Source organism: Trachinotus anak, unplaced genomic scaffold (genome assembly GCF_046630095.1).
Source record: "Trachinotus anak isolate AG129_WGS33_773 ecotype Australia unplaced genomic scaffold, CSIRO_AGI_Tana_v1 ptg000018l, whole genome shotgun sequence".
NCBI lineage: Eukaryota > Metazoa > Chordata > Actinopteri > Carangiformes > Carangidae > Trachinotus > Trachinotus anak.
Window position 1 is genome coordinate 18,728,855 of NW_027273869.1, and position 19,236 is coordinate 18,748,090.

Genomic DNA, 19,236 nt, shown 5'->3' on the forward strand with positions numbered 1-19,236 from the left:
TCTGGAAAGCTCACCCTCTTCAGCAGACGGGCTGAGTCCTCGCTGATGTGCGTGAGGCGGGTGATGACGTTGTTCAGGTAGAGGTCACTGAGGGTGGCGTGGTCCTTACTCTCCCTCCTCACCTGGGAAAAAGAGGGAGAGAGAGAGAGAGAGAGAGAGAGAGAGGGAGAGGAATGTGTCTGATCCCTCCAACAAAAGAGTCTAAAGCAAACACAGAAAAACACACACAACCAACCTGGTTTAGCAGCAGGTACCAGCAGTTCACCGGAGACAGCAGGTTCTGATCCTTTCTGGAGGAGAGAGAGAGAGAGAGAGAGAGAGAGAGAGTGAGAGAGAGAGAGAGATGTTTGCATACTTGGTAAATTTTAATTCTAAATTCTAACCGGAACCCTGAACCTGAAACAAAATGTCCTCGCTACAAACTAAAACTTATCTACACAAACACAGAATGACATGTACACAGACACACACACACAGAGACCTACTTGTATTGCTGATGGTCTTTCGTGCTGCGTGTCTTGGCCATGAACCTCTCTGCCAGCTTCTCCAGGTTCCTGGAGTACTCGGTCTCGATCTCGGCCTTCTTCCTGAAGAAGTCCTGCAGGTCCTGAAGCAGCTGGACCCGCATCTCTGTCTGCTGCTCCAGACAGCGCTGCTGCTCGACCAACTGCGCCCGCACATCTACACACACACACACACACACACACACACACACACACACACACACACACACACACACACACAGAAACAGACAGATAGATGTTGCAAAATTATTAGAATATTTCTGTGCTTATTGTTGTGTTATCCTTTCATCTCAGTATACACGGCATTTATTAATCTTCATTATCTCCACACATCATTGATTTTGTGCAGCTCAACACTCTTGTTGTCATGTGGTGAAAAACAAATCTATTGGCTCCATTTTCATGGCGGCGTAACAACCACCACAAGCAGCGCTCTGACCTTTGGTTTGTTCCTGACCTTGGTCCATTCACTCCTTCACTCAAACGCAGCAGTGCAACACAAGTTGTTGGTCTTTTTGGTGGAAATTGTGTTTTAGACTTTGCGCTGAAAATAAACGTCTCAGAACAACATCAGGCTCTGGTGCTACCAGTCTGGTGACATAAACACTGAGCCAATGCACAGCAGTGGAATAATGTTTCACATGTAAATACAGCCAGTGGATGTGTTTAAAGCAGCATCATAAAAATACAGATTAATATGGTCAAAGCCTGTGAAGCAGTCTGCATTTATCTCTAAATTAATATGAGCAGCTCTTACAGTATCTGTTGCTCACAGCTGCTTTCTACGACATCAGAACCGTCTCCTTCAGCTCATTCAATCCCTGCAGCGTCTGAAGGCGGCAGAACTGACACACTGAGAAATCTGCATTCTCCGATTTAAGAAGAGTTTTATCTGAAGTGTTGATGTCCATGAGTTTTCTGAATGATTAAATAAAAATAAAGCAGATTTCAGGAAAACACTCAGGGAAACCAAATCCTGCAAGGTTGGATGGTGGGTGCGGGTGGGTGGGGCTTGGGGCGGTGACTCTATAGTTGTGACATCACAAAGTTCCAGAGGTCCTGACGGCTGGTTTTAAGGCTCAGTTTCTGAATACAGGCTGTGTGCATTTCTCTGTGGACTGAGGCTTTGATACTTTCACAGTATTAATATAGAACCTAGACCTGCTTTATGATCACAAACACATGGACATCTACCTTTAGACTGGATGGAGTTTTAAATCACATGCAACTGAGACCAGACTACTTCAAGATCACTGCATACAACACTACACACATCAGACTGGTCGGTTATGAGTCTGTATGTTCTTAATTTAAGAATCACAGTGACTCGTCAGTTGTGCGTCCTTGCCTCCTTTCCAACTGTCTTTTCAGCACAGTGTTTTATTCTTGAAATGCATTATGGTGTCATGTTTTACTACATGATCTGAGCATTTATGGCTTGAGATACAGTAGAATTACAGCTGGAACAGCATTGGACTGATGCTGATTAGATAAACGCCTGATTTTAATTATTCATTTCTATTGTCGTTGTACAAGTTAAATAAAAATCCACACAATCTTTCTCTGGCTGCAGATTTGAGCTGCTGTGTGTTCACACTGTGCCACTTTGCACCATCCAGACCACAATATGATTTTCCTGTAGAAACTTCTGTCTGTTCGTTGAGCTGCTTCTGTCACGTGACTGACTATGAGCACAGTTATACAGTATTTAGAGCTGGGTATCGAACTTCAGTACTTTCATGGTTATTTAATAACTAATTTCTATTCCTAAGGAGTAAATGAGTAAATCTCATCAGCATCAGTGAGCCAATCAGCATGCAGCATGCTTGGACCACGATCTAATAATCAAGTCAAGGTATCAGCATCAGTACCAATATTGAAAATTTGGGACGTTAGTTAGTTATGGATCACCACACCCTCTGTAATATATTCACCTTCCCTTTATGCTGCTGCATCTACATAAACTGAACTTATTCCAATCCAGACGTTTTTCTCAAAAACACAAATGACAACTTCAGGGTGGCGCTGGGGGAAAAAGTCAGAGGATCATCAAAGTCTGTAAAATTCATTTTCTGGGGACCATGAATGTCTGAACTAAATTTCATGACAAACCCTCCAGTTTCTGCTGAGATATTTCAGCCTGAAAACCCAAAGATATTCAGTCTACAGTCACTTACAACAGAGAAAAGCATCCTCGTATTCAAGGAGCTGGAATCAGTGTGTGTTCAGTGTGTTTGTTTGATAAATTGATGAATTTAAATTGTTAAAGTTTCTGTCAACCGACTAATCAATGAATCAGCTGCTCCTCTTCCTCCCTTCACTCCCTCCATTCCTCCAGAATCACTGATGAAGACTGTGCATTTTTCTCTGAGGAGTCACCTTGGACGACATCTTCTGACCGCATTAAAAAACACACACACATGAACACACACACACACACACACAGTCAGTCCTACAGTCAGCATGGTAATGCCTGGCTGCACTCTTCACTGGTCGTGCTGTTTCAGAGCTGTGGATCTATCTGCTGCAGGAGGGAGAGAGAGACGGGAGAGCGGCCACAGAATACACAATGATAACCCCACCTCTCCTTCTCCCTCCCTCCCTCCCTCTCTCTCTTTCACACACACATATACACAAACACACAAAGACAGACACACACCAATCCCTGGGGGACCCTATCCACTCCACTACCTGTTGTCTTGGCAACCACACATTGTGTGTGAACCATGTGATGAGGAAGGTGAAGACAAGAGCTCGGATCTGCCGCATCGACACACACACACACACACACACACACACACACACACACACACACACACACACACACACACACAGTTTGCCGGACATGCTTCATAGATCTCTATAGAAAATTGCCATGGCCTCTGGTCCCCACAAGTCTATGAAACTCTATTACTGTTTGTGTGTACTGTGTGTACTGTGTGTACTGTGTGTATTGATTCTGGCATCTTTTTGCTGTTGTAATGTTTCTAATTTAAAATGGCTGCCATCACACACTCGGAGTGTGTGATGATCTGCAACTCTTTCATATAAACGAATGCCTGCTCTGCTGCTCTGAGTCCTGACGCCTGTAACACATTCTACCCCTGGTGGGGAAAACACTCGTTTCTCATTGGCTGATTGGCCAAACAGGACATCCCAAACATGGGTTGATGCGTCCCTATGGTCAACACTTTAATCATTTTTCAAAATTGGTGTTAAGCCTCGGTTGAGCCTCAAGTAACCATAGCAACGCTACTGATGCTTTATGCAATGTTAAAGGAACGGTCTCAAATTTGAGTTTTGTGTGAAAATTGTCAAAAAGTAAAAAATGTTTCTGCTAATCTGAAAGATGGAAAAATGCTAGCACCAACATACAGACCTACCTGGGAACCAATGTTGACAACAGAAAAAAGTAAAGACATCAGGAGAGCAGGACCCCATAAAAAAAACCTATCAAATATTGTAATCAGATACAGGTCGGTGCTGGTATTTTCTATTGAGCCCCATTTTTTTAAACTTCCATTTGTTTACATTTTAGCCATTAAAATTAGCCGAATTAGCCAGTAGCAGCTCCTGTGTGCAGTGAACCCATGAACGTACAGACAACTATCACTGGATTCATGTGACACTGAAGAAAACCTAAAAATGTGATGATCGGAGATCGTGACATCCTGAGGGAGTGTAAGTCACAATGAATGACATCAGTGTGTGTTTGAGGCAACCTCCCTTTTACTGGAACACCTTGATCACATTCACAGTTACACACATTCACACCTGGAAGCTGCCCAGTACAACTACATTTGAGTTGGCCCTGGCTCCACAGGAGCAGGTGGGGTTAAGAGCCTTGCTCAAGGACACCACAGTGGTGTTGATGAGGGTTGGATCCGTGCCGCTCTTTCACATTTTCCACCCAGATTGAATCCTGCCAGTCCGGGGATCAAACTGGAAGCCCTCCAGTCACAAGCTTGATCCTCTAAACTTTAGGCCACCACTGCCCCACCCTGAGCAGCTGAGCCGTCATGAAAGAGTGGCATCGCTGGAAAATGCCAAGAATCACAACAGGATTCTTTCATTTCAGGGTTCAGACTACATCCAAATATTATTTCGTGGAATCTAACAGTTTATCAGTGGAGCAGACTCTTTTTGCTTCATTGTGAATCCCATTCATTCTTTCCATGGGGATTTCAGACTCCACATCAAAGGAGGTAAACGTCTGATGTAAAACTGATGTGAGATTCTGCCTCTTTACATAAACATCCATCAGAGGCAGAGCTGCTCTACAGACACAGATAAACCATTTGTTGAGTTAAACCCTCAACATACAACAACAAATAACTACATTTTTTCCCTTTTAGTCAGTCTGGAAACCGACCAATCAGCAGACTGTTTATTTGTTCATCTTCCAGAATATTATAATTTCAGAAATACTCTGAATATGCAGTTCGTACATTATGATTCATATTCTTCAGTATATTCTCCCAATTTATAAACCAAACAATACATTAATTAATGAAGAAAATAGTCAGATGAACTGTTTGTGGATTAACTGCAGCCTAAAGAGGAGTGTGTGCCCGTCTGTATCAGATGAAGGAGAAAAAGAATCCACTTTAATTTGGCAGAGGAGGAGGACTCAAGCAGATCCACTACGGCGCCGAGATTATATCAATGAAACTCCTCCGCTTGGATCACAGTCAACTGAAAGTGAAAGGAGGACATCCGCCCCGCTTTACCTTTTGATGTCTGAGACGCTCCTTCTTAGAAACCTCCTCGTGTCCTCGTAACACCCCCAACGACAAGACTCAGCCCCTTTGATCAGAGGCAGCTACAGTCAGCACGGCACAATGTGGCAAAACACTGACACGGAGGGAAAAAGCAGAAGACAATGTACCGAGCATAAAGAATCTGTCTCGTGAAATCTCTGGACTGATTCCATCAGAAAAATCCCCTGAGCTCGTTGTGCTGCTTTTGCTGGAGGAGCGCTCAGGTCACACACCACCGAGGTCAAAGCATGAAACCGGCAGGGAGGATGAGGACGATGCCTACTCATCAGCTTCACATTATATTTGTATTTTTGTTTAAATTGACAATTTGCAACATTTGAATACAAATAAAAGTGTTTCTTCAGCTTTTTTTCTGCTTCTTATCACATTAAAGGTCGATATTTTACACTATTCCAGTGTTTTATTTTGTCAATATCCATAAGAAGACATATTTGTGGTTTTAAGAATCAAAAACCTCATCTCCTCTCTCAGGCTTCTCTCTGGAGCAGGTCAGTCAGCCAATCAGAAGAGAGGATCTGACCTCTCTTCTGATTGGCTTTATGTTGTCTAAGTGATCCAATAAAAATACAGCGGATTTCAGGTAAACACACTAAGAAACAAAATCCTACAAGGTTGAATGGTGGGTCCAGGTGGGCGGGGCTGGGTGACTGTTTCATTGTGACATCACAAAGTTCCAGAAGTGTTGACGGCTGGTTTTAAGGCTCAGTTTCTGAATACAGGCTGTGTGCATTTCTCTGTGGACTGAGGCTTTGATACTTTCACAGTATTAATATAGAACCTAGACCTGCTTTATAATCACAAACACATGGACATCTACCTTTAGACTGTGTGGAGCTTTAAATCTTTTACATTTTGCACTAAACACCATCAACACCACCTTAAATTTGAATCAGTTCATTGCAAAGTTAAATGAGATTGAAGGGGAAACCTCCCTCATTAGTCCTCTAGTGTCTCAGCATTAGGATTCAGGTCCAATAGCATTTGATCAAATATGAATCCAGTATCAAATCCAACTCTATTCAAATCTCTTATCAAATCAGTTCAAATAATAAATAAGTTCAGTTTTCATAACTTGCATGGAATTAAAGTTATAAATGAGATACATTCAAAGAATCAGGTTCGATCAGTGATCAGCTGATCAGAAGCCACAAATACTGCAATAAGATTAAAGCATCATTCATTTTCACAACCTGCAGCAGAAGATCCGAAACGCTGACTGAAATAACAGCTGCAACAAACTACTTGATCCAGAACCCTGAGCTTCATGAGCTCTAATTATTGATTGGATGTAAAAACTCTCCTGTAATTAACGGCTGGGATCAGCTGTTTATTCCTCTGGAGAAGAGTCTCCACCCTGTCGAACTACAAAAACACAGGCTGGCGGTTGTAGGAAGATGTTACAGAGTGACGTGTCTTTTCATTCACAAACAGTCTTTGGCAGAGTCCAGTCAGCAGCTTGGAGAGAGAACATTAACCAGCAGAGCTTCAGTGGAGCCAACGTTAGCGTTAGCAGCTGTACACTCACCATTCGAGCTGAGAGCTTGAGCCCCCGCTGCGTTTATAATATATATTATAATAACATAGTAACAATAATAATAATATATATTATAATACGTCCTCCGAGCGGACTGGACAGCACCATGACTCATTATCAAAAAATGACAAGACGGACCAACTGGGCCGGGGCTAGCTGGTTAGCATGCTAACTTCGGCAGAAGAAAAGAAGTGATAGAAATAGAAGCAAAACAAGACGGTTGATTTCCACCTCTCTTGGTGAGTCAAAGAAGGGAGTTTGATGCTGAACTCACAACGTTTCTTCTACACATGTAAACAGCTGCTAATGCTAATGTTGGCTATGTAGCATTGGCTTCCAAAACCTACTACTAGGACCTGCTCTGTGGGGTCCAGACCTTCTGTGGCAGAACTCCGTGTTCTTCTGGCCTCTGGAGGGAGTTTATCACTCGGGCTGTACTGTATGTTTGCACGTCTCCGTGAGGGGGCTGCGGAGAACATTCGTTCTGACCAAATCCCCAACTCCATTTGCAGAAATGAAACCCAAACCCACAAGAACCCTCCACCAAGCATCACTGTTGCCTCGTCCTTGTAGCTAACCTGTCACTACTGAGAACCTGCATTTCCAGGTCATGTGTTTTGTTTTTTTTTTTTGCATAGGTGACTCACATGGTTTTGTGTCTTTGTGGCCTCAAAGATCACTTCTGACCAGAACGTAGACGCATGTACCAGGGTCGCACTGGTTTCTGGTCTCTGCTGGACATCTTCTGTCTTTGAAGGTAAGTCAGCTGCTATTTCCTTCCTTTTAGATTTAAGTTTTATTTCCCCTTCCCTTTTTTTGGTTCAGCTGATTTTTGTTCAACCTACACATCATTAGCACCTCACATTTTGCTGTTTTCCACTGACTAACTGTCTAAGACCGAAACAAACAGTATATATGTGGGCATGATGTCACAAGAACAGGAAGCTGACCGTTACCATGACAACCAGGTTCAAGGACACGAGGGCACAGGAGTACTGCTGGATCATCATTAAGAAGCAGACACCAACACGTACACGCCGGCCGCGGCCTCCAGAACATTTACTCAGCGAAGAGTCGCTTCATTATCTCACTCCTTCATTCATTCCCTCCCTCTCTCTCTCTCTCTCTCTGTCTGTCTGTCTGTCTGTTCGTCCTGCAGGTATACAGATGTGAGGTCACTAATCACCTGCATGCACACGCAGGCAAAAAGACCCGGGCTGCAGCCGGCAGCCCAGCGTGCAGCAGGAAACACTTCATCTCTGCCTCCTCTCCTCTCCTCTCCCCCTGCAGAGCTCTCTCTCTCTTTTCCTTTCCTCCTCTTTTTCATTTGCATTTTCTCATTAAGATGACGCCCCCCCCCCTCATTCAGGCAGAGGAGGTGTCATGCCATCGCTGCGGAGGTGACGGTCCGACACTGGGAGCAGAGCACGCTCAGTGCAATTCAAACCACAGCATTATCAAGAGCACAAATATGTATTGTCAGCACTGTGCATAATCCCTCCGCTACCTTTCCCAAAAGGCTCGGCTCACCTCAGCGAGTAGACCCCACCTCCTCATGAGAGAGCGGCGGCCACCTCCTGTGTATACATTACACACCACCTCCTGCATCAGCCAATCAGGAGCCAGAGCAGGGAGGCAGACTTGGAAAGCACATAGTTACAACAGCGGATCTATACGTTTGGCTCTCGGCAGGAGGCGACAGGGGCGCAGCGAGGGCCGGCCGGCCGGGCGGCGGAGAAGGAGTGGGGGCTTTATCCAAGTGGTCATTACAATGCAGGGCATCCCCGAGTGTGTTTTGGCAGGGTGCCAGAGCAAGGGCCACACACACACACACACACACATTCACAAACACAAACACAAGCAAACACAGACACACACTCCTCACTTGGGGGCTGTAATGCTCTCCACTACTCTCCATTAAATTTAATCACTCAAAGTCTGCGTTGATTCATTGTGCGTTCAAGTGTGAGTCTGTGCACAGAGAAGGTTTGAGAAAAAGAGGATGAAGGAAAGAGAGAAAGAACAGAGTAAACACACGTCTCCTCCTCCTCCTCATACTCAGAGGAGACGGCGTGGATTTTCAAAGCTCCTTTTGGAAAGCAGAAAGCAGAAAGCGATGGCGCTGGTGATGGTGATGGTGTGGGCGTAGGTGACAAGTGAATATGGAAGAAGAAGTGTGAAGAGCCATGTGGAGAGAGAGGAGCGAGCTGGAGGCTGAGACAGCTGAAGAGAGATCATCAGAGAGAGAGAGAGAGAGAGATTTCAAAAAAAAGGCTGTGCCCCGGCTGTGTCCAATGGCATTCGCAGGTGTCCGAATAAGGTGTCGCGCTAGTAAAGGTCGGACATTTTGAACTGTGCCAGTGCAGCAGGTAAAGGGGTCGCGCAACAAAACCTGGCATCCCCTCCCTCTGGTGCAGAGCATGAGGATGAGGATGAGGATGAGGATGAGGATGAGGATGAGGCCGCCTGTTGAGAGTTGTAGTTTTCATAAAAGGTCATTTGACTTCTCCATCACCCGTCACAGCCAAGCAGGGATGACGGTAACCATGGAGCCAAGAGGAGGAGGAGGAGGAGAGGGGGTTGTCCCACGGTCATGGCAACCACTATTTCAGGACTGAGGTTGCCATCATCACCATCATCATCATCATCATCATCACCTCAACATGTGACCAGTTTAGCATCAGGGCCATCAGGTAATCTCTGGAGACCACACACGCACACACACACGCACACACACATGCACTGCTGCAGTCTCCGCCTCAGAGGAATACCAATAGAAAGACTCCCAGACGAGGACACACTCGCCTCAGGTCTAAAACACACACACACACACACACACATGGGCGAAAGAGATGAAGATGCTCTGCAGAACAGATACACTCCCCCCTTACACACACACACACACACACACACACAGTATATGTATAAATACAACCCATCCCCCCCCCCCCCGGGCGCCATGCAGCACTCAGGATGAACCCAGAAATCCTGACGTCTCACGGTGAGGTGTCAGCTCCCATACACACCCTGAGCTGGATCCAGTGCATGGGCATGAGTGGTGAACATGGCAGACAGGTGTGTGTGTGTGTGTGTGTGTGTGTGCGTGTGTGTGTGTGTGTGTGTGTGTGTGAGCATGCATAGGTGAGAGAGGTGGGTGTGACTGGCTGCAGAGCTGCAGGAGCCGCTCGCAGTCAAACAGGAGAATCTTACCTTTGACTTGACTCTCGTATTCTGCGAGGATTTCTTTGTCCTTCTTGCTTTTGTTTGAGTTTGACATGTCGCCACAGCGCAGGTGACCGATCGGCAGGTGGGCGGGAGAAAACAACAAGAGGAAGAAAAAATAAAATCCCGTTTTATTTCCCTCCGTGTGCACCGCCCGAGGCTTCACCCGCGAACATGCTCGTTACATCCATCCAGTGCCGCAGCAACAGCGGCCCCGCACCTCCGCGCTGAGGAGCAGGAGCGGCGGGGGGGGGGGGGGGGGGGGAGGAGTAAAAATCACGCACACTCAGAGAAATTACCCACTGGTGACCGCTGCTGCGAGGACCCGCCAAAGCTGCAAACACCGGAGATCACACTCACACACGGGCACCCGTCTGCGGGGGGGGGGGGGGGGGGGGGGGGGCACCGGGAACACGCCCACTAGGTAGGAATGCAACAGACCACACACACACACACACACACACACACACACACACACACACACACACCAGTGGGAGACTCGGTGGTTCCCGCCGTGACCTTCCACACGCACACGCACACACACACAGGGGGGGGGGGGGGGGGGGGGGGTCAGCCTCTGTGCATGGAGATAATACCAATAAACGGTAAATGAAATGCCGGTGAGGAAATGGGTGTGTCCACGCTGGGGGCGGGAGCAGAGGCGTGATTGACAGCTGCGGTGGCCAGTGAGTCACAGAGCCTGGATGGAGATGAATGAATGAGGGAGCGACGAGCTCAGCTCCGCTCAACCAGGGAGAAACTCCTCAATACAAACACATGCTGCAGATGTTTTCATTCAGATGAACTGGATCCGTTATTTGACCATTAATGATGCTGAAGTTTACATCTACAAACCTGTTTGTTAGATCAGTTCAAGTTCAAAGGTAAAGTTTGGATTTTTTTTCTCCATCATTTATCATCACTTTAATCTCCATCTAGTTATTAGTAATGTTTTTAGTTACCAATTAACCATCACTTTTAACCATCTTTGTAGTGGTTTTTTTTAAGTTTGTCCCAGTTCTAATTTTTCTCTTAATTCTAATTGAGGGGAAAAACTTCTCTTTAATTATTTAATTTCTGAAAATACTGCAAATGATGAAAGGACCGGTTTTGACCCAGAATGTGTCAGTGATGCAGTAAAATCTCTTCTCTCACAGAGGCTCTCGGTCAGGAGAGGACAACCAGGCGAAGGCTTGACAGCCCCTGCTATTGGCACATTTTTCAGTGACAGCTATAAAATCCCTTAAACCTCCCGCACAGTGCGCTGGATGACGCTCTGTGAGACCTGTCCCCTCCTTCAGACTCACCTGTAGACCTGCGTCCTTGGAGGTGCTGGACAGAAGCAGGTGTATGTCTTCACTCGGTGAGATCCCTCGCCTGCTCCTCCAGGACCTTCTTGACAGCCCGGGGTCTGCATGGTGATCGGAGGTCTGCAGGTGGAGCTGGAGTAAAGTGTAAACACAGTGGAGGAGCAGGATGAAGCAGGACAGCAGTGCTCAACAGGGAGGCTGCAGCTCCGTTTCATCCCAGTGAGTCTTGCTGTGTGTGTTTCTCACCACCAGGCGGCAGCAGAGCACATCTGATGGCAAACCTGTCAGCATCCTCTCTCTTCTCTTTCTCCAAACTTCTGCACACAACAGCGACTTCAGCAGGAAGCGGTGAGCGTGGCCCAGGAAACCAGGGGATGACACACGTTCTCCACGGTGATCAGCGCTAAGACAGACAAGGTGCAGAGGCCCAGACTGAGCCAGCGTCTGACACAGTAACACACCGTGACTGAGCTCGTCTTCACAGGCGGAGGAACACTGACCTCCACCTCCCTCTGCAGAGCGAAAGAAGAGCCGGGGAACTGAAGGAGGAAAAAACATCTTACACAGTGCAGTCCTTCAGAACTGTGGCTCCCAACCTGAGGATCTCCAAGGGGTACCAGGATAAATCTGAGTCACCACATTAGTAAAGACATTTTAAGAAGTTACAGAAAATAGCTCAACTTATTTTTCTCTCATTATCACTTTTGCTCATAAAATGCTGGAAACTTTAACTTCTTCGCTTGCATCTCTGTTTCTGATCATTTGTGTCTCTTCATAGTAATTTGTTTGACTTTCCAATGTTTACTGTCACTTCATGAGGAGGCTCTGGTCTGAGAACCCTGAGCTTCATCTGTGACACTGAGGAGTCAACTACCTCTCACCTGGGAAGGCCAATCTGATCTCGAGGGGCCTGGGCCACTCCTCCAGCCCTGCACCTGATAAGCATATTTCCCCAAAAAACTTTAATGAGTCTGGACTGTTTCCTCATTTTGTCTAGACCCCTTCTCCATACCCTGAGAACTGCTCCTTTAATGAAGACCAGCAGATTGTATCAGCCATCTCCCTGTGGCAGTAATGTATGCGATGTAATTTGTAAGTCATGCTGCACTGCATACAGTAGTCTGTGCATCCCATTAAGGACCAGACTCCACAGGCCTGTTTGTTGTATAGCTTCCTGTTGTTCAGGCTTATCTGTCCCGGGCAGAAAAACACGAGCCAGGGTCTGGAGGCCTGAAATAGAAACAGTCAGGGTTTCAAAATGTTTATACCACCAGTCTATAAAGACACGTTGAGTTTCTGCCTTTGTGTCCCTTCTAATCTGTCAGACATTGTGCTGCTGTAATGCAGAAATCAAAAAGGCTCCTGATGTGGTTTTCAAAATCTGTGCAGGAATATTCAAAATGGATCAAATATCTTCATTCTGAACGGCATTTCACCCATCAGGAAAGTACAGGATATGTTATCAACACGGACATTCAGCAGCACCAAGACAAAGACAGAAGACAGTGATAAAAGTCTCCCCAGTGGACCGTGGTGGAGAGTTGAGTCAAAGAATTTTAGTCTAAATTCGTCCTCCCTTTTGGAGTCATTATTCAAATCTGAACACAGGGACATGAAAAACAAAGTGTGATTTACACTTCCTCCGGATATAATTACCTCTGAGGTCCATTGCAAATAACGTCTATAAATCTCCTTCGAAATCATAGAAAAAAAAACAATTCAGAACTTGCCTCAGAATAATCACATTTTTAAGTATTCTTCAGTATCACAGTAACCAGTGACAGTTGTCTGTGCTTCCATGGCTTCACTGCAAACAGGAACTGATAATAGCTGATTCTGCGACTTTAAATGGTGCCAATTTACCAAAATGTAAAGAAATAGAGGTTAAAAAAAATGGGGCTCAACAGAGAATACCTGTTCCTCTCTGTAGCTGACATTACAACAGCACAGTTGATGAACTTTATGGGTTTTCCCACCTGATGGTTCTAATTTTCTTTCTGTAATATTGGTTCCCAAACTGGCCAATAATTTTTCATAATTACTCCCTATGGGCTGGATTGAAATCACTGACCCATGAAGGTAATGTTAAAATCACCACACCTCCCTAGAGACATAAATCCAGCCTGAATGGGGCTGAAGGTTAGAACAAATTAGTATACTTTGCTAATTTGTACATATATGCAGTATTTATAGAAAACAGAGGCCATAACTAAGCAGTAACCCCCACAGTCAGTCCCAGAGACTCCCATGTTCAAATGTCCAACTTTACAGCAGAAATAAACATGTTTACAGCCTGGTACAGAAACTGTTCTGGTCTCTAGAGCTAATTTCCTCCTTCACGACGATTGTACGGGGTGAATTTTTTATTTAACTCACCTGTTTATATTTTGTTAAGGCTTAAAGTTATGTATAATTGTGGGTGTGGCCGCTTTGAGTGACAGGTGGATAAGCGTGTGCTTGCCACAAACAAGTCTCATGTCCACACATGCCCCTCCTCTCTGCCCATTTTTGGATTAGCCGGGGAAGTAGGCGGAGTCAGGTACTGCCAAGATGGCAACGGTGGAACAGCCCACTCCGAGCTTCAAAACTGCTCTTCAGAAACCTGTGGGTGACGTCACGGAGGCTACGTCCATCTTTACATACAGTCGATGGCCATAACCTGGGTTGAAGTGGGCAATAATGGAGCTCGTGTAGGTGTCACTGTGAGATTACTAATGATGACTCATTCGCCACATCTGCTCATTTCCTTTTCCCTCTTCACAAACCTGCTGATGTTCCCCCTCCCTCCCGCCTCATGTTCCTCGTTATTTCCAGAACCTACCACTGTAAGCTGCTTAACTCCCCCTCAAGTCCCAGTGCACGACCTTTGACCTGGTAACTCATCCCACACATCGTTCCATCTCTTCTCTCGCAGCTTTATACATCCAGAACTTGAGATAAACTCTTTAACACCAATTCTCTCCCCAGTCAACAGGGAACGTACTTTGAACTTGTTTTTTTTTTTTGACCTTGCAGGTCCCACACTCACACCTACACAAGAGCCAACATCTGAGCTGTGACAAGAGAAAAGTAGAAGAGAAAATCTTTTGGCAATAATAACATTTGGAGGCCTAACAAAGTGTCGGTACAGGAGCAAGGACACAGGAGAAGATGGAGAGATTCAAGCTCATGTTTTTTTGAGAGAAAACTGATCTGCCCTCATGTGCACTTCCACCAACTTTCCTTCTGTTTGCTGAAAAGATATTTAAATGACTGATTTCCAGCCATAATTATCTTGCACAGTCAGAGCTCAGAGCCATGATAATTTATTCAAACTTTGCGTTAATGCACAAGAATCTCTTCAGACTGTTTTTTTTTTTTTTACTGAGCAGCACCATAAATCATCGCTGTCACTTACCTGGACGAAGCACGATGTATATATTGCACCCAATAAAGCTATTTTCTTCTATTTCCAGGACAGAGGCCACCGGTGATGCCTACCAGCAGCTGCAGAGGTGCTGATACGAGAGTGGCATCAATCTTCTTTTTTCTTTCTATTTACCTTTATCTTATACTCAGTTATTAAGAAACTGTGGTGGAGGTTTTTTTTAATGTATTTATTACATTGTTATTAAACATCTGTTCTTCAAGAAAATGTCGTGTTGTTTGAATCATATCTGTATATTTCCTGTTAGACTTTTCTCAGTATTTTTGTATAACAAAGAAAGTTAACATGTCCTTTTCACATTTCGGTTTTTGTACAAAATAAATAAGATACAGCTTCAGAGGCGCTGGTATCTATGGACAGAGCCAGGCTAGCTGTTTCCCCCCGTTTCTATTCACTGTGCTAAGCTAAGCTAACCGACTTCTGGCTGTAGCTTGATCTTTAATAGACGGACAAATATAAATCCAGTTTCTATAACTTCTTTTCTTCTACTGAAGTTAGCATGTTAACCAGCTAGCCACGGCCGGGTCGGACTGTCTCGTCACTCTGCAATATGTCACTGCAGTGTCCAGTCTGCTCAGAGGACGTATTATAACCTCTGGTTTTGTAAACACAACAACCCTCTTAAGACTGGTAAGTAAACAGCTGTTAATGCTAATGCTAGTTGCATAGCAATAGTAACAAGTTACAAATAATATATAAAAAGGTATAAAAAGGTAACATTAGAAGACATTTAAGAATCTGGCTTCTTCTAATCATGTTAATAACAAAATTGATTATTTTAATTTTGATATGGGGGCCAAGTCACTCTGACACTAAGAGAAACTGCAGGACGTTTCACCACGTTTGCTCCGCGATGTTCATTCACCCTGTCCTCATTCAGTTCGCTCCTCACTGGACGAGCTCTGCTGCAGCTGCACAACTGGAGAAAATATTCATTCTACTTCATCATTCAGTGAATATCAATAAAATAAATCACTGATGTTGGCAGAGAACATGAATTAAAGACTTGATAAGGGATTTGTTGGCCGTTGTGTTTAATTGAACGCGGGAATTTTACCAACTTGGAACAGGATCCAACAATTATTCCCGTGGCGGTGCTGGATCAGAGCTGCACAAACTCCATCATCGTAAGACAGGGAGTGATAAAAAAAAAGTACGAGGGCAAACCTGCTGCCGCCATTTCTCCTAACAACACAGCTACAGCTCTCACACGAACTGTACATATCATTTCCACCTGCAGTAAGCTATAAGATTACTATACATTCCTCCAGCTGACCTCCAGGTCCGATTCCTCCATACATGGGAGAAGTGGAGGGGAAAGGATGACCCAGGGAAAGAGATATCATTCTAACTCATATACAGAAAAATTTAACATCCCTGATTAATTATTACATCTGAAATACAGCTGGGGCGTTCCAGTATTGCACATCTCTGTAAACACATTCCACACACTGGCTGTAGGAGACAGTGTCTGGTATAGATTAGGAGAATAAAACAAAGGCAGACTTTACAAAAGCTTTGGAGAAGATGGGAGTGCTGAGAGATATTTACTGTGTGTGAATGTATACAGGAGCGGAGCCAGAGGAGGCCCCCTCCAGGGTCTGTTAGCATCAACGCCTCTGTATGAAGGGACTGTTAGAAAGCCAATCAGACGACTCTTTAGTGACATAAAACCACCAGGAAGGGACTGACAAGACACACAAAATACCACAGAGATCATAAAAACTACAGGTTTACATGTCAACTTAAAGGTGATGATATGTCAACATTTCATACATAATTATTTTACATGGACATATATTTGAAATATGGAATTTTTTCTCACTTTGAACTTTCTGTGAGCTATTTGCAGTGATTATCTCCACGAGCCATTTACAGCTAAAGCGGTGAAATATGCACACGTACGCACACACACACACACGGGTTCAGGCCAAAACCTCTGATGGTGATTAGGTGTATAATGTCCACTGTGGAGGAACTGCAGGATTTCGGCACTGGATCAGCACAAATTCTCATAACCCCTTCACTTGCGCTCCCAGATTTACCTGATCTGACATGATCTGTGTTTGATCCTCGTTTTATTACAATGGCTCTGTGTCAGCGGGCAGACAGCAGCAGCCTTGGGGGAAATTTGAAAACCATCTCCTGCACGCCAACGAGGCAGGTAGCACTTTACCTGCACCTGCAGCAGCAGCCAGGAGGAGATGATATAAACAGTCATCAGTGTAATATTTAACTGAATGTCATCAGGGGAACATTTGGGGAAATTTTAGGAAACACGCTTTTTGTTTTCGGGTGCAGAGTTAAACGGGAAGATTGAAACCACTCTCATGTGTGCAAAGGTAAATGACACAAGCAGCCTGTTAGCTTAGCACAAAGACTGGAAACACACACTAGGAGCACAGTTAAACTGAGACACACAAGCTTCAACAAAGAGTCAGCAACAGTCATTAACTACCATAACCTGCTGTTCATTAAAACCACCAAAACCGAAACCACATTTCAAATAAAAACACCACACGAATAGCACAAACCTAATCACCATCAAAAGTGACTGGTCTCCGGCACAACAACCACAGCCAGGGCTGGAGGCCAACACGAGCCGCAGCGTCGGAAACAAAGACATAAATAAAAACCTTATCCTACAGAAAATTTAGGTTAAAATGATCAAAATATAATAATAGGATAAATACGTCTAAATACTAAAATAAACAGCAGTTAGGGCTCTTCCTGTGAACAGCACTGTTAAGAATTCAGATAATTTGCTGTAATAAATCACTGCCTGAAATAAAACGTCACTGTATCATCATGATTAAAAGATTATGTTGATTAAATAACTGTAACAATTAATCAGTTATCACAGTTGCAAGTGACTGATTAATTGACTTATACTTATGTTTATACATATAATGTAATAATGTTATATAATGTTTAATTATTATGTTTATTGTGTCCGTTATATAATTTTCTCATTATAATAATTACTGCAATCCCAGTCTGCTTATGTCACACTGTTTCTCTCCTTTATTTCTCTTTTCCTCCATCAGTCACCTCCATCTTGTGTAATAAGCTACATCATGATTCAGTTTTAATGGCTTAACATACAGAACATGTTCATCCATTAGGATAATGATCTGTTTACGTGCCTCCATTATTGCCTGACATGTATATTACTGCATCTCTAATGACTCGTAAAATGTATTGGTTTGGTGTCATTTGCGCTGCCTCTCAGCTCAGATTTGTCTGTAATGTTGTAACTAATATGAATTTTGAAGAGTTTGTTAACAAATCCCACGAAGAGACCAAAAACAACATCCTGCTCACTTTTACTGGGGTTGATTTTCTTACTGAAGTCTCTCTGAATATTTTCAGCAGAGTTGATAGAAATGTTCATTAACTCGTCTGAGTCACTGTCAGTTATTATACAGTCTAAGAGAAAAACTTTTTGCAAACTTTTTGTCCTGGGTTTCACCTGTCAGGTTACATACAAGGGCTTCCATCCTGAAAGACACTACTCAGGGCGACGAGGACATCATTGATAATACTTATCCAGTATTTCAAATTAATCTGGGAAACTCTGTGCTTCTGTGTTGAGTAAACTAACATTAAAAGAAATATTTGCAATATGAATTCAGAGTTTCTAATCAACAACTTTGGTGATAACTTTGGTTTGTGGCCAAAAACCTGCACGATTTGGTGCTAATTAGCAAGTGTTAGCATGATGGTGAACACAGTAAACATTATACCTGCTAAACTTTAGCATATTAGCATTGACATTATAAACATGTTAGTAAGCTGACGTTAGCATTTAGCTCAAAGCTTTCACAGCTGCTAACATGGCTGATTAAAAAACAAAATAGTATTGGACTATTTCTTAGCTGGAACCCAGTAATGTACAAAAACATAATAAAATAAGTAAATAAAATAGTAAGTAGAGTGTAAATAGAGTGATGTGGTGTATATATGTAGCTAGAGACTGGAAGCAGGAGGAGCCAAGCGGCTGGTGCCAGTCAAGAGATAAATGTGGTTTCTACATTTGTACAGATTAAACAAACAAGATGTAACATATCACGTCTATATAATGCACCCGATTAGTGAGCATTAGAGGTGATGGAAGGCAGGTTGTAGGGCAGAGCTCGGCTAATGGTTTCCCCCTGTTTCCAGTCTTTATGCTAAGCTAAGCTAACTGTCTCCTCGCTCGGTTCACATTTAGTGTGCAGACATGAGAGTGATACTGAGAACTCCTGGCAATAAAACAAACCAGCAGATTTTCCAACTGTGAATGTGGTGAAGGGAGAAGAGAGCATTTCCCTCCGACACGTTGTGGAGACGACTTTTTACGTTGGGTGACATTTTCTACTTTGTGTATCTGAGTTCAGCACAAACTATGGTGCATTATGCATCGAGCTCACTGTACAAACAAACCTGGGCTGGAGGA

The 19,236-nt window shown here is 44.1% G+C and overlaps 1 protein-coding gene and 1 long non-coding RNA gene across 8 annotated transcripts in view; one reads left to right on the top strand and one right to left on the bottom strand.

Annotated features, from left to right (window-relative positions):
• The window catches only part of LOC139635316 (SLIT-ROBO Rho GTPase-activating protein 1-like), a 29,917-nt gene extending 18,450 nt beyond the window's left edge, over window positions 1-11,467 (bottom strand). For 4 of the 7 annotated variants that reach the window (XM_071502507.1, XM_071502505.1, XM_071502506.1 and 1 more), the window contains exons 1-4: window positions 10,050-10,370; window positions 486-681; window positions 236-290; window positions 15-122 (exon numbers count right to left, since the gene is read on the bottom strand). In XM_071502507.1, the coding sequence (XP_071358608.1) occupies window positions 15-122; window positions 236-290; window positions 486-681; window positions 10,050-10,116 (426 nt within the window). In that variant the 5' untranslated portion in view covers window positions 10,117-10,370. Of the gene's footprint in view, window positions 1-14; window positions 123-235; window positions 291-485; window positions 682-10,049; window positions 10,371-11,368 lie in introns of those variants that run through there. The other 3 variants (XM_071502508.1, XM_071502509.1, XM_071502510.1) reach the window with 3 other exon arrangements.
• On the top strand, window positions 10,702-16,575 carry LOC139635317 (uncharacterized). Its single transcript, XR_011694158.1, has 3 exons — window positions 10,702-10,945; window positions 11,219-14,245; window positions 14,387-16,575. It is a non-coding gene; the product is annotated as an uncharacterized lncRNA (long non-coding RNA).
• Window positions 16,576-19,236: the final 2,661 nt, after the last annotated feature.